The 15265-nt window shown below is 36.1% G+C and overlaps 1 protein-coding gene across 1 annotated transcript in view; it reads left to right on the plus strand.

The window, feature by feature from the left end:
* ETNK1 (ethanolamine kinase 1) overlaps nucleotides 1–15265 on the plus strand; it is a 54707-nt gene that overhangs the window by 12079 nt on the left and 27363 nt on the right. The window contains exons 2-3 of the mRNA XM_005897701.3: nucleotides 1619–1878; nucleotides 13380–13520. Coding sequence (XP_005897763.2) covers nucleotides 1619–1878; nucleotides 13380–13520 — 401 coding nt within the window. The remainder of the gene's footprint in view (nucleotides 1–1618; nucleotides 1879–13379; nucleotides 13521–15265) is intronic.

Consider the following 15265-nt stretch of genomic DNA (forward strand, 5'->3'; position numbering starts at 1 on the left):
ATAAATCTTTTCACATTAGCTCATTAAATTTACCTACATTAGGTAAATAAGGATAAGTAAACACTTCTTTTAAATTTCACCTGAAGATCTAAAGCCTTTTCAGGTATCATTTATCATTACAACAGTCTTATCAAAATAAAAATGATTACCCTCTTTCTCAGGCATTAGTTAAATGTGTATACATTTAAAACTTATCCTTTGTTCATTATTCTTGTTCTTTCCCATTTGTCTTGGGAAAAATGTCCTTAACACTTGCTTTCACTTTTATCCCTTTATTCTACCCAAGAGCCTCCAAAAGCTCTGAGTTATAATTGGGTAAATAGAAAGTTTTAATGTCAATTTTAGGAGAAGGGGATGACAGAGGGTGAGATGGTTGGATGGCATCACTGACTCGATGGACATAAGTTTGAGTAAACTCTGGGAGTTGGTGATGGACAGGGAGGCCTGGCGTGCTGCAGTCCATGGGGTTGCAAAGAGTCGGACACGACTGAGCAACTGAACTGAACTGAGTGTCAAATTAATGTAGAGGAAGACAAAAGTTGCAGTTTTTGAATAGACTTAGAGAACTAATATTGCTAATCATCTGTTTGCTTTTTCATATAATATTATATGCAAATCTGAAAAAGGACCTTAAAACTCCTGAGGGGACTTCCCTGGTGGGCTGTTGGTTAAGACTCTGCCCTTCCACTGCAGGGGACATGGGTTCAGTCCCTGGTTGGGGAACTAAGATCCCTCATGCCTCAGGGTGCAGCAAAAAAAATCTTGAAAAGTCCTCAAACTCCCTTTTAGAAAATATCTGTGAAATCTCTAGTTACTTCTCTATCTTCATCTAATTAAGATTGTGCTGCTGCTGCTTATTTAGCTGTAGCATTCAAGTTTAAATTATTATAACCTGAATACTTAGAAGAATTTCTAGTGTATATTATGTTAAGTAATCTTTGAAAATAACATTTAAAATTAAGTTTTTTTATAAATTGGAGATTTACCATAATAAAAATTATGGTACATTATGTTTGTAGTTTTAAACTTGTGAACATTATTAAAGACTTTTTTATAACATATATTATGCTAGGAAGAAAGCCACTTTCCCTATCTTCAGAGATTTTCCAATCTGTTAGACATAGGCGAGAGAAAGAATGTGTGTGTTGTACTACACAACATATTAAATAGCAGCATTCCATTTTGTTTACATCTGGAATTAAAGTTATAGACATGTTAGGCAATGGCACCCCACTCCAGTATTCTTGCCTGGAAAATCCCATGGACGGAGGAGCCTGGTAGGCTTCAGACCATGGGGTCGTGAAGAGTCCGACACGACTGAGCGACTTCACTTTCACTTTTCCCTTTCATGCATTGGAGAAGGAAATGGCAACCCACTCCAGTGTTCTTGCCTGGAGAATCCCAGGGACAGGGAAGCCTGGTGGGCTGCCGTCCATTGGGTTGCACAGAGTTCGGACGCGACTGAATCGACATAGCAGCAGCAGCAACAGGCAAAATTATATTCAAAAATTAAGTAGATTTTTTTCAGTTAGTGTTTAATGTTTTTCAAGTTATCTCCTAATTCTTCCTTAAAAGTGAATAATTGTTTTTCCTTTTTTTTTCTTTTTTTTGGGGGCAGCTTTTCACTGATGGAATCACAAATAAACTTATTGGCTGTTATGTGGGTAATACAATGGAGGATGTCGTCCTGGTGCGAATTTATGGCAATAAGACTGAGTTGTTAGTCGACCGTGATGAGGAAGTGAAGAGTTTCCGAGTGTTGCAGGCTCATGGCTGCGCACCACAGCTCTACTGTACCTTCAATAATGGACTGTGCTATGAATTTATACAGGGAGAAGCGTTGGATCCAAAGCATGTCTGCAACCCTGCCATTTTCAGGTACATTTCTTTTCCTAAGTAATTTATCCTTTTGAAAAGTTAAGTGCACTAAGGAAATGTTTTTTGAAACTGCCTTTTCTTTCTTTAAGCAACGATTTAGTAAATTTAGAAACTTTCTCTTGTTTGGGTTTTGTTTTGTTTTTGCTAAAGAAAAAGCATTCCTTTTTATCTGAATTCTCATAGTTTACTTTGCAAAAGAAATATAAGTGATAGGTTTTAGATTAGCTTGCTATAGAAGGTCAAGGTTTCTCCTTAATTTTTTAAAATAGTGCTTGAATCAAAGCATTACACATTTCTTATTAAGTTTTGTCACTCAGTTGCTCATAGTTTCAGAGTTATTGCTCACTAAGATCCTTTTAATACTGTTAACACTTCTTTGTTACTCTTTAAACTTCTATTATTTAATTCAATATATTGTGTTTTTATAAGGAAATGCTCTAAAAATTTTCTAAAATTGATAAAATTTTCTTTTCTGCTCTTGAAAATTGTAATAAGTGGGCTTGATTTGAAAACCGCAAGTTCGTTTATAGTTTAGATCTAAACTTCTCAGTTTGGTCCTAAGACTCTTTTAAAACTTTTAAAGTTTACTGAGGACCTAAAGAGCTTTTGTTATTGTGAATTATATTTATCAGTATTTACTATGTTAGACCATTCAGGTATGACCTAAATCAAATCCCTTATGACTATACAGTGGAAGTGAGAAACAGATTTAAGGGACTAGATCTGATAGATAGAGTGCCTGATGAACTATGGATGGAGGTTCGTGACAAGGTACAGGAGACAGGAATCAAGACCATCCCCAAGAAAAACAAATGCAGAAAAGCAAAATGGTTGTCTGAGGAGGCCTTACAAATAGCTATGACAAGAAGGCAAGCGAAAAGCAAAGGAGAAAATGAAAGATAAAAGCATCTGAATGCAGTGTTCCAAAGAATAGCGAGGAGAGATAAGAAAGCCTTCCTCAGTGATCAATGCAAAGAAATAGAGGAAAACAACAGAATGGGAAAGATTAGAGATCTCTTCAAGAAAATTAGACATACCAAGGGAACATTTCATGCAAAGATGGTCTCAATAAAGGACAGAAATGGTATGGACCTAACAGAAGCAGAAGATATTAAGAAAAGGTGGCAAGAATACACAGAAGAACTGTACAACAAAGATCTTCACGACCCAGATAATCCCAATGGTGTGATCACTCACACTCACATAGAGCCAGACATCCTGGAATGTGAAGTCAAGTGGGCCTTAGGAAGCATCACTATGAACAAAGCTAGTGGAAGTGATGGAATTCCAGTTGAGCTATTTCAAATCCTGAAAGATGATGCTGTGAAAGTGCTGCCCTCAATATGCCAGCAAATTTGGAAAACTCAGCAGTGACCACAGGACTGGAAAAGGTCAGTTTTCATTCCAATCCCAAAGAAAGGCAATGCCAAAGAATGCTCAAAGTACCGCACAATTGCACTCATCTCACACGCTAGTAAAGTAATGCTCAAAATTCTCCAAGCCAGGCTTCAGCTATATGTGAACCATAAACTTCCAGATGTTCAAGCTGATTTTAGAAAAGGCAGAGGAACCAGAGATCAAATTGCCAACGTTCGTTGGAGTTCCAGAAAAACATCTATTTCTACTTTGTTTATTACGCCAAAGCCTTTGACTGTGTGGATCTGTGGAAAATTCTGAAAGAGATGGAAATACCAGACCACCTGACCTGCCTCTGGAGAAACCTGTATGCAGGTCAGGAAGCAACAGTTAGAACTGGACATGGAACAACAGACTGGTTCCAAATAGGAAAAGGAGTACGTCAAGGCTGTATATTGTCACCCTGCTTATTTAACTTATATGCAGAATACATCATGAGAAACGCTGGGCTGGAAGAAGCACAAGCTGGAATCAAGATTGCCGGGAGAAATATCAGTAATCTCAGATATGCAGATGACACCACCCTTATGGCAGAAAGTGAAGAAGAAACTAAGAGCCTCTTGATGAAAGGGAAAGAAGAGAGTGAAAAAGTTGATTTAAAGCTCAAAATTCAGAAAACCAAGATCATGGCATCTGGTCCCATTACTTCAGGGGAAATAGATGGGGAAACAGTGGTAACAGTGGCTGACTTTATTTTTCTGGGCTCCAAAATCACTGCAGATGGTTACTGCAGCCATGAAATTAAAAGATGCTTACTCCTTGGAAGGAAAGTTATGACCAACCTAGATAGCATATTCAAAAGCAGAGACATTACTTTGCCAACAAAGGTTCGTCTAGTCAAGGCTATGGTTTTTCCTGTGGTCATGTATGGATGTGAGAGTTGGACTGTGAAGAAGGCTGAGCACCGAAGAATTGATGCTTTTGAACTGTGGTGTTGGAGAAGACTCTTGAGAGTCCCCTGGACTGAAAGGAGATCCAACCAGTCCGTTGCAAAGGAGATCAGCCCTGGGATTTCTTTGGAAGGAATGATGCTAAAGCTGAAACTCCAGTACTTTGGCCACCTCATGCAAAGAGTTGACTCCTTGGAAAAGACTCTGATGGTGGGAGGGATTGGGGGCAGGAGGAGAAGGGGACGACAGAGGATGAGATGGCTGGATGGCATCACTGACTGGATGGACATGAGTCTGAGTGAACTGCGGGAGTTGGTGATGGACAGGGAGGCCTGGTGTGCTGCAATTCATGGGGTCGCAAAGAGTCGGGCACAACTGAGTGACTGATCTGAGGGGAGGAAAAGTAATTCAAACAGTCAGCTGGTCTACTAGTAAGTAATACAGTCTGTGATAGACAGTAGCCTTGGGGGGAAAATAAGCTAAATAGTATACATAGAGGAGTAGAAAAGGTTTTAAAAAAAGTACAACTAATTTTCTGTGGTATAGTTGGGAAATAAGCAGTGTTTAACTAAGATGATATTTGAATTGGACCTTAAAGGTGATGCAGAACATGGAGGAGTCTGAGGGAGATGACAGGTAAAGATGAATTACATCATGCTAATACTTAACTAGTAATTCAGCCTATGCAAGTTTATCATGAACTTTTTTATTTGAATTTCTCTACAGCAGTCAAGTATTACAGAAACCTTTAATTATTATTATATTTTTTTAAAATTCTAAGGTGTTTAGGAATTTTCTTACCTGGTATTTCTCTAAAATTTGCCTCTTGCTGGAAATATTGGCTGAAGTGTAGTTAAAACTGCTCAGCAACAGACATACAGGGAGAAGTGCAGTTTAAAATGAGTTATTGCACATTTATCAATAAACATAACTAAAAAATGCCGGCTTCCAGTGCTGAGCATATTATAGTGGAACTGGTAAACTATGGGTTGCAAATAGAATTGGTAATGTTCTCTTTTGGAAATCCGTAGGGCAATATATAGTAAGTTATAAAAGAAAGTCATATGGCTTGGTTGTGTGATAACAACTCATATTTGAATATAACAAAGGTACATTAGCACAAATAAATGTTATGTTATTATTGAATGTTGTCTAAAACATACAAAATGTCTGATGTAGGACTAAGAAAAAATCAGCTTATTTGTTGGGGGCCAGAGTGAGGTACTCCGCCCGTGACAAAGGTCATGAGGAAGGAGGCTCGACATACGCAAAGGCGGATCGAGCCTCAGGAGTCCCCCTGGAACTCCTCGAGCATCTACCCCCATAACCAGAGCCTGCCTACTTTACTACTTTGTGCTCTCACCTACATTGCCCCGGCTCTTATTAGTTGAACTGTGGCTGCAATCAGGCAGTAATTTGTTTATGTAAAAAACTGAAAGGAGTGTTTAAAAAATCTGTTGGGAAGGTAGGATTTGGGATCTTTTATTTCAATTTCAAAAAATGCCTGTTATAGTTACAGTTTTTAAAAAGCTTCCAAGAAAGGAGCAACTAGTGAGTATTAGTGGGTATTTGAAGAAATTCTCTGCAGCCTTGAGGTTTTCAAACATTTGGCTTTATTGAATATGGAATTTAAAGTAGCATTTGCCTTGATGTTAGTGCAGTAAAACCTTATCTTATTGAGACTACATAGAAGAAGGACCATCTGTGATAGTGAAAATAAGAAATCTTATTTTTATTACCTAATTGTTTTTCCTGTTGTATATAAAATTAGCTAATAGAAAATAATTGAATTGTTCTAATCAAGTCTTTTTAAGAACTGTATTCTTTTTTATGACCATTTATATTATTTAACATTTTTATTTTTAATTGTAATAAAATACATGTAACATAATTTGCCATCTTAATTTTAAGTATGCAGTTGCATAGTGTTAAGTCCATTCACATTGTTTTGCAAACACTCTCCACAATTCTTTCCTCTTGCAAAACTAAAATTGTATATACAAAAGCAACAACTTCCCATTCTCCCCTCCCGCCCCCTTGGCAGCCATACTACTTTTTGTCTGTATGAATTTGACTGCTCTGGATACCTTATATTAGTGTTACTTCTGTTTTTTTGTGACTGGCTTATTTCACTTAGCTTAATGTCTTGATCCATGTTGTAGCATGTATCAGAGTTTCCTTCCATTTTTTAAAGGCTGAATAATATTCCATTGTACGTGTAGACTATGTTTTGTTTACTCACTAATTCATGGATGAACATTTGGGTATTACTACTTTTTTTGCTGTTATGTATAATGTTCTTACGAACGTGGGTGAGCAAATGCTTTTTTAGACCCTGTTTTCAGTTCTTTAGGGTATATTATCAGAAGTAGAATTGCTCGATCATACAGTCATTCTATTTTTAATTTTTTTTGAAACTGCCATACTGTTTTCCATAGCACCTATACCAATTTACATTCTCACCAGCAGTGCACAGGGTCCAGTTTTTCCAAGTCCTTGCTGACATTATTATTATTATTTTTTGATAGTAGCCATCCTGATTATAAGGAGATGGTATCTCATTGTGATTTTGATCTCTTTTTCCCTAATAGTCACATTTAGCATCTTTTCTTATGCCTGGTGGCCATTTGTGTATCTTCTTGGGGGAAATGTCAATTCAGGTCCTCTTCCAGTTTTCTAATTGGATTATTTTTTGTTGTCAAGATGTAAGAGTACTTATATATTCTGAATATTAACTCCATATCATATATATAACTTACAAATACTTTATTTAATTCTATGGGTTGCCTTTTCACTCTGTTGATTTTGCCCTTTAATGCACAGTTTTAAATTTTGATGTACGTGGATTGTTTTGTTGATCACTAACAACCTCTGCAGTTGTTGGAAGAGATCATCAAGGAGATGTGACCATCAGTTGACCGGGGCTGTACTCACACAGTAGGAGGTTCCTCACACCCCCACCCTTGGAATGTGTTCTCTGCTCACTGTTCCCCCAGTGGAAGCTATGTTCGAGGATAGAGCCTTGAGAGAATGGGGTGTTGTTGAGACTATCTGGATGGCATACATTACTGAACCCCGTTAAGACTTCTATATAAACTTCTAAGATTCTGGCAGGCAGGTAGATCTATTTCTCCTGCAGCTACCCAAGACAAGCCTTATATGTAAGTTCTCTCGCTTATTTAACCTGCCACCTACCTACCCATCTGGGGAAAAAAGAAAAAATTGATATATGTAGTCAGTTTGTTTGCTTTTACTTTTGTCATCTGTGCTATTGGTGTCATATCCAGGAAATTTTTAGCAAGTCCAGTGTCATGAAGATTTTCCCCTGTATTTTCTTCTAAAAGTTTTATAGTTTTAGTTCTTACATTTAGATTTTTGACAGGTTAATTTTTATGATGATTTAAGGAAAGGATTAAGGAATTTCTGTCTTTTACATGTGGATATTCTGTTTTTCTAGCACCATCTGTTGAGAAAACTGTCCTTTGCCATTGAATAGTCTTGGCATCCTTATTGAAAATCATTTGCTCATAAACTGGGGGGTTTATTTTGGGGCTCTATTCCATTGGTCTGTGTGTGTGGTGATATGCCAGTACCACTCTGTTTTGATAACTATAGCTTTGTAATAAGTTTTGAAATCAGGAAATGTGAGACCTCTAACTTTATTCTTTTTTTCTTTAACTTGTTTTTATCTGTCTGGGTTTCCTTAAAATTACATTTGAATTTTAGGTTTTTTTTTTTTTTTCTGTTTAATGTAAAAAATGCTATTAGGATTTTGGTAGTGATAGTATTGAATTTATAGATCATTTTGGCTAGTATTGACATTTTAGCAATTTTAAGTCTTCCAGTCCACAAACAGGGGATATATTTCCATTTAATTCTGTATTTAATTTTTTTCAGCAACGTTTTGTATAGAAATTTTTTTACCTTCGATAAATTTATTTTTAAGCATTTTATTCTTTTTGATGCTATTGTAAATGTAGTTGTTTTACTTAATCTCCTTTTTGAGGAGAATTTTGTTCATTGATAATGTAGAATTGCAACATATTTTATGTGTTGATTTTGTGTTCTGCAACTGTGTTGAATTCAGTTACAAGTGAAAAACCAAAAATTTTCCTAACAAAGCCATCCTTCACAAATTACATGTTGTTTTTTTTCAAGACCAATTTATCGAAAATTTCAGATGAGTATGGAACTTGTAAGTAGACTTATTTAATTTTTAAAATCTCTTAGCAAAGCCTGGTTTTTAAGTATGTAGTTGCTGTGCTTGCAGTTTAACTATATTTGTTATTTCCATGAGGATATTTGTATAATAGATTTTCTTCCTTTCCTTGTTAATTTTGCTGCAGAGAAGATAGACCAGTAGTTCTAAGCCCTGTAGAAATTAGCTTGAATTCTAAATTTTGAGGGAAAAAAAAGACTTATTATACAAGTTATGTCTTGTCAAAGAACAGGCAGTGTTTCAAATGGATGGTCACTTTGTCTTTCTGTAGCTCTGCATTAATTTTGGCACAACTGGTATTATATGAGATTAAAAAAAAATCCAGGATAGATTTTAATCCACCTGAGAATAACTCCAATAGTGGTAGAATCCTGTGGTAAGTTTCTAAATGTACCCTGAATCTGTTACCAAGATGATGATTCTTATTCATCAAGTATCTATTAAGTACCTCCTCTTAGTGCTGAATGCTAAGAGAGAAGAATAAGGCATGGTGTTTGCCTCTTGTAGGATAACCTAGTGATAGTATTGATCAGTAGCATTAATAAAGCAATCTCAACTATACTATTATTATTTGCTGCTATTTTTTAAAAATTACATAGGAAAATGCTATAAAACATTTAAATAATATTCTGAATATATTTTTACCTGTTATATAAGCATGATGTTATCATTTAATATTAACATTGTCCCTTATGTTATCAAATACTGTTTTGACAATGCACCTTTAGAAAGGACAAATACATCTATAATTTACTTTAGAAGATACTAATCATTAGCTCTTAAGTTTTGATATAGCTTTGTTTGAAAATACTAATTTTGCTCTTGTAGGTTGGTAATTAATAGTTTGTTTTCCATTTGAGTAGATATGTATCTCATTATGTAACAGTATTTTTAAAATTTCATATAAAATAATTTTTATAATTTCACTTGTAATTTCAGAAATTTACTCAAAGATGAAAATAGTTGCTGATTTTTGATAAAAATCAGTATCATTTGGAAAACTTTGCCTCTTTTAGTCCATAGATCATGTATATTTAATATTTCTATTATGACTAGTAGGAAATTGTTATGAGATGGGAAGTTAGTTTACAGGAGCCTTGTATATGAATATGAATGTGGAATTCCTGTTGTCATTATTGAACTTAAATCTCTAAACTGAGTGGACGTTTATGTAAATTTTTTTCTTTTATTCACAGACATCCCCTCTTAGATTTGAAGGAGAGATTTTAAGATTACACGAGTAATTTGGCTTTCCTTCTAAGAACCCAGAGACTCAGAGAAATGCATTGATTTGCTAATTCCATGCAGTGTTAGTGCAGTATACTGTAATGGAAAGACCTTGGCCTTTGCATCACATAATCAGTTCAAATCCTGGCCCAGCTCCAGTTAGCCGTCTTTCTGCCCCAAAAGTCAAGATTCTCACAATTAGTAGGTGCTTTTTCTCGTAGCAGCTGTTCAACAGATTCTGTTAACATGTAAGAGCCCTTTGGAGTTATGACCATTCTATTTACCGTAGAATTGTCATTTCAGTCACTCGTAGCTGAATAACTTGTATTTGGAGAACTTCTGAAACTACATTTTGTGGTTTTCAAATCAGAGTCTCATATAAACTCTGGGGTAAAACAATGAAAAATGACATTATTATTTATTTTTAAAACAGCAAATAAAAATTTGTTGGTATTAAGTATCTATTCTAATATGTGACCCTTCTCTGGAATCATTGGTCTCATTTGTTGGGTAAACAGTTTTAGGTCATAATGTTGTGTTGATGTAGATTTCTCCTTGAGTTTTATGTAACATGGATTACTTTTCTTCAGACCCCTTGTCCCAACTCCCTCTCTTAAAGTTTAAAACCAGTTTACGTATACATGTATGCACGTGGATATAAATATATATGTGTGTTTATTTGCACTTCGTTTTAACTATCACTTGGTTTTTTAATGAAGTTTCTTAGTGCTTAAAGTGCTATATGTTTATTTATAGCACTTTTATGGGCCTAGCTTTTTAATGCAAATACTGTATGAGAGATTGATAATAAAAATAGATTTTTTATTCTGTATTCTTATAGAATATGTGGTCTTAAGATCATTCAGGCAATAATTATTGATAAAAAATGATTATTTGGTAATTTGAGAGGTATGAACCAAAACACACATACCTAAAAAGATCACGGATTTTAATATTTTGGTAATGCATTAGGATTCTTTTTTTTTTTTTCATCAAAATACGATTTATTCTTCTCATAGTTGCATACTTAGTTTTATTCTCAAATCAGCAAAGTTTTCCATCTTAGACAAGAATGCAGTGCCTTAAAGGCAAAAGATATTCTCAGTTAAGATACCTTTTGCCTCTCCTTTTAAATAACTTCAGCATCCGTAGATAGAATTGTAACTTAATCATCAAGATAAAGGCCAAAATCAAGTATTACTCAGTTACAGTGAAACCTCATCATACTTATTTTTCAGAATAGAAAACAGTAGAAGGAGAAAAATATTGAATGTCTCACAAGAAGAAAAATATTGAATGTGTCAGACATGACACTTGCAACGTCTTTAGGCCGAGGAACTGGCTGGATGTGATCTACATGTAATCTTTAAGCTTCAGAGTAACAATATTAGGAAGTTTCTCTTTAAAAATTTAGGTAGGTTAAAGAACAGCATTACAAATACTTTTTTACTCATTTTTAATTCGATAGTAAAATCCAGTAGTGCTCTGAAGACAAGAGAAACTGACCAATTTCTGTATCTGGGTACAGGAGAGAATCAATAGGGAAACAGTGAATTCAGTTACAGCATTGTGCATCAAAGACAGATCTGTGAGGGCTATGTCCCATAGACCTCATTTTGTTGCTTCAAGTGCTGTCAGACCAGTTACAATTTTCTGCTTCTTACAAGCATTGAGCATTACCCCCACTGTGAAATATTTTTCAGATCATCGAATATCAAAATAGATGTGATCAGCTGAATTATAATCATCTAAATGGAAAGATGAAGAATATAAGTCAATTGCTTGGTTCTTTAAAGCTATGTTCTTTCAAACAAAGCATTGAATATTTCTTGTAGTAAAACTGGAACTCACTTGCAGTAATGTCTAAACACTTCTGAGCTGCATCAGGACTCTTATTGAGGATAATAATATGAAAATTCAGACTGGCTCAAAGAAGAAGGAATTTGTTGGTGTCTATATCTGAGAATACTAAGTTCAAGCATGGGTGGATCCAGGGGCTCTAATAGTGTCTGTCATGAGGAGTGTTGCTGTCTATTTTACTGTATGCTAGCTTTTTTTTTCTGGCAAACTTTTCTGAAGAGTGACAGTTACAATTACTTGCCGTTGCAGACTTATCTAATCAATTTGCACAGTGTGCGTGTGTGTGTGTGTGTGTGAGGGTGTGTTCCTCTTTTTCTGATGGCTTCACCCAAAGTCAGTAGCTTCCGTAGAAGTCTTGGGATCAAATCCTTTTAGCCTGGGCTTGGGTAATATACCCTGAACAAATCACTCTGGCATGCAGAATGGAGTGCTCTGGGCAAGTCTGTGTCATCTCTTCACTCCTGAAGTTAGTGGTGCAGCTGGGATAGGGGGTTAGGATGGAGATCAGCTCTGAAGGAACCACATGAACTAAAAGTGAGAGGGATGGAAGTTTTTCCAAAGGAAAATCAGGAATCTTATTAAAAACTAAGTAGATAAGAATATTCATTGTAGTATAAAAACATAATAAAACTGTGTTATTTTATCACAGATTGGTGAGCTATAACTACAGTACTAGATTCCGTGTGTGTTTAAAGTGATTTTTGCGTATTCACGGCATCTGAGAAGCTTTTAAAATACCTTGATGCCGTGGCTGCACCCCAAACCATTTAATTTCTGGGGTAATACCCAGGCTTTTTTTTTTTTCTTTTTTTTTTAAGTTTCCAAAGATCCATTTTAGTACATAGGCCAGCTAATGTTTGTTAACATAAGATATAGAAATTAAGTCGTAGAACCTGTTAATCTGCCCACTTACCTCTTTACCTTAGTCTCTTTTGCCCTTTAACCTCAGTGACTTCAAAAGCAGAATTGGAACATTAAGTCAGTACTTCTCAAATTACACAGTGAATTGGAATCACCTGGAAATCTTGTTTAAAATGCAGAGTGCTAGGGTGTACCCCTAGAATTTGTGATTCAGTAGATGCAGGGTAGAACTTCAGAAATTCCTTGGTGGTGCTGTATTGTAAGTCCTAGGACTTTACTTTGAGGGATGTTACATTAGATTGTAATGTTGAAGATTTGCCAGTTTTAAGTTCTTTTTTTGTAGATTATTGTTGTCACTTTTCTATCTACTGTTCTATGGACTGAGTGTTAATTTAGTTCTTATTTCTATGTAGTATGCTTATTCCTCCATTAGCATTTGCTGTACTAGGTTCTACAGATAAAAAGATAGTGTGGACATAAATACACACAGCTTCAAATTATTTTGTCATTATATCAAGATTGATTGACATCATAAAATCCTAACATTTGTTCAGAGAATTTGTTAACACCCCCCTTCAGAAATTAACTCATAAAACCTTTTTATCTGCCCATTTACCTTTTAGTCCTCTTTGCCCTTTAACTTCAGTGACTTCAAAGGCTCAAAATTAAAATGACTCAGTGTAATTTAAATGTATTGGTAATTAATGTCTAATATGTGCCTTGAAATCATTTATAGATGTGTATTCTTCTGCTGGTTGCTGACATTGTATAATCAAAATAGGCTGCCACTCAATCCCTTTGGACTATAATTGCTTTATTAATTTTAGGTATTTCTTCCTACTTATGTATTAAATGTTTACCTTTTCTAATGAGAGTTGACTTGCCATATTATTTTGAATCTTATGTAAGGTAAAAAGAAATCATGTTACATGATAAAAGCATCCTAATTATTTTAGTTTACCTTTGAGTAAATATGAACTGTATGGTGCATAACACTTTCCTTTTTATGCTGTTTTGTTTTTAAACAGGCTAATAGCTCGTCAGCTTGCTAAAATCCATGCTATTCATGCACACAATGGCTGGATTCCCAAATCTAACCTGTGGCTAAAGATGGGAAAATATTTCTCTCTCATTCCCACAGGATTTGCAGATGAAGACATTAATAAAAGGTAGAATTACTTTTTTCATTTGAAATTATGTTTTACATTGTTTTGCTACATATATAGGGTTTCGAAGATAACTGTAAGGTGTGTAAAATCTGATTTTGTTTATCTCTTTGTATTTAAGTAAAATAAACATTAATTCATTTGACTCTGAGAAGACACTACAGAAATCTGCTTTCTTCCCTAGTCAGCTCAAAAAAAAAAAAAAAAAAAAAAAAAAATCAGTCCCTATAAAAGTGGGGAAGTGGGGAGCCAAGAAACAAATATAGAACATTTATTTGGCAGTAAACATAATATAAAGGTTACTGTTATTGGGTATATTTTTTATAGTGTGAATTGACCATAGAGACCTTTTTAAAGCAATTCTTTCTGTTCCAAGGAAGGCTGCTTTGAATGGGCCTAGAGATCTACACTGGGGCAGTGTAGTCATATTGAAGTGTGAAAAGGTTTGGGTTGTCTTAGTTTATTGTGACTTTTAAAGTCTCATATAATGAGATTGAAAATTCTTTTACTGGAGTCTCAGATTTTGTAGGACTTCAGGTTCAGAGTAACTAAGATATTTCATTTCCTATAAAGATAAATGTGTAAATCAGAATTTAGAATCTAAATTATATAAACAAGTTTTTTTTCCTTCCAGTTTTATTGAGATATAATTGACACACAGCACTGAATAAGTTTTAAGATATACAGCATAATGATTTGACTTATATATGTTATGAAATTATTACTGCAATAAGTTTAGTGAACATCTGTCATAATAAAGACATAGAAAAAAAATTTTTTTCCTTGTGGTGAGAACTCTTAGGTTTTACTCTCTTAACAACTTCCGTGTATAACGTACAGCAATGTTAAGCGGGCCAGGCTGGCTCTCTGGTGGGCAGAACTGGGTCTGGGGTCGGTGGTTGTGGGGCTACAGATCCTCAGTCTAGTGTGGGCCTCTGGTGGACAGGGCGCAGATCCTGGAACTTCCTGGGCCTAGAGCTGGTCTGCTGTGGGGTGGAGTCAGGTCCCAGGGTCTCTGGCTACAGGACCCTGAGGTTCCTCAGAGTAGGTGTCAGGACCTCCAGTGGGCAGGGCTGGTTCAAGCACAGCTGGCTTTGGGGTCCAGGGTGTCCTGGAAGCTGGTATCAGCTTGCTGGTGGGTGGGGCAAGATCCCTGGATGGCTGCGGTAGGGGCCCAAGGTGTCCTAAAACTTTAGCAGCTAGAGTGGGGCTGGGTCCTGGTGCCAGTGAGCTAGAGGGAGGATTCCATAGTGGGGCTTGCCAGGACCAGTGTCTTCTTGGTAGAATGAGCTCCCAGAATGGCTGCTGCTAGTGCCTGTGAGCCCAGGGAGAGCTTCATTTGCTTCTTGCCTCTCCAGGAGGCTCTTGAAGATCAGCAGGTGGGTGTGACCCAGGCTCCTTTCAGATTACTGCTTCTGTCCTGGATCCCAGAGTATGTGGGATATTGTATGTGCCCTTTAAGAGTGGAATCTCTGTTTCCCACAGCCCTCTGGTTCTCCTGAAAGTGTGCCCTTAAAAAGCCAAATGTTCTAGGAGCCAGCCTTCCCAGTGTAGGATTCCTGGGCTAGGGAGCCAGATATGGAGCTTGTCTTCTCTCCATGTGGAGAACCTCTGCAATTGTAATTATTATCCTCCCATTTGTGGGTTGCCCACCCAGGGTTGTGGGTCTTCACTGTGCTGCATCTCTGCCCCTTCTACTTGTCTTACTGTGGCTTCTCCATTCTACCTTTGAAAAATCTTTTGTGCTA

Source organism: Bos mutus, chromosome 5 (genome assembly GCF_027580195.1).
Source record: "Bos mutus isolate GX-2022 chromosome 5, NWIPB_WYAK_1.1, whole genome shotgun sequence".
NCBI classification, from domain to species: Eukaryota; Metazoa; Chordata; class Mammalia; order Artiodactyla; family Bovidae; genus Bos; species Bos mutus.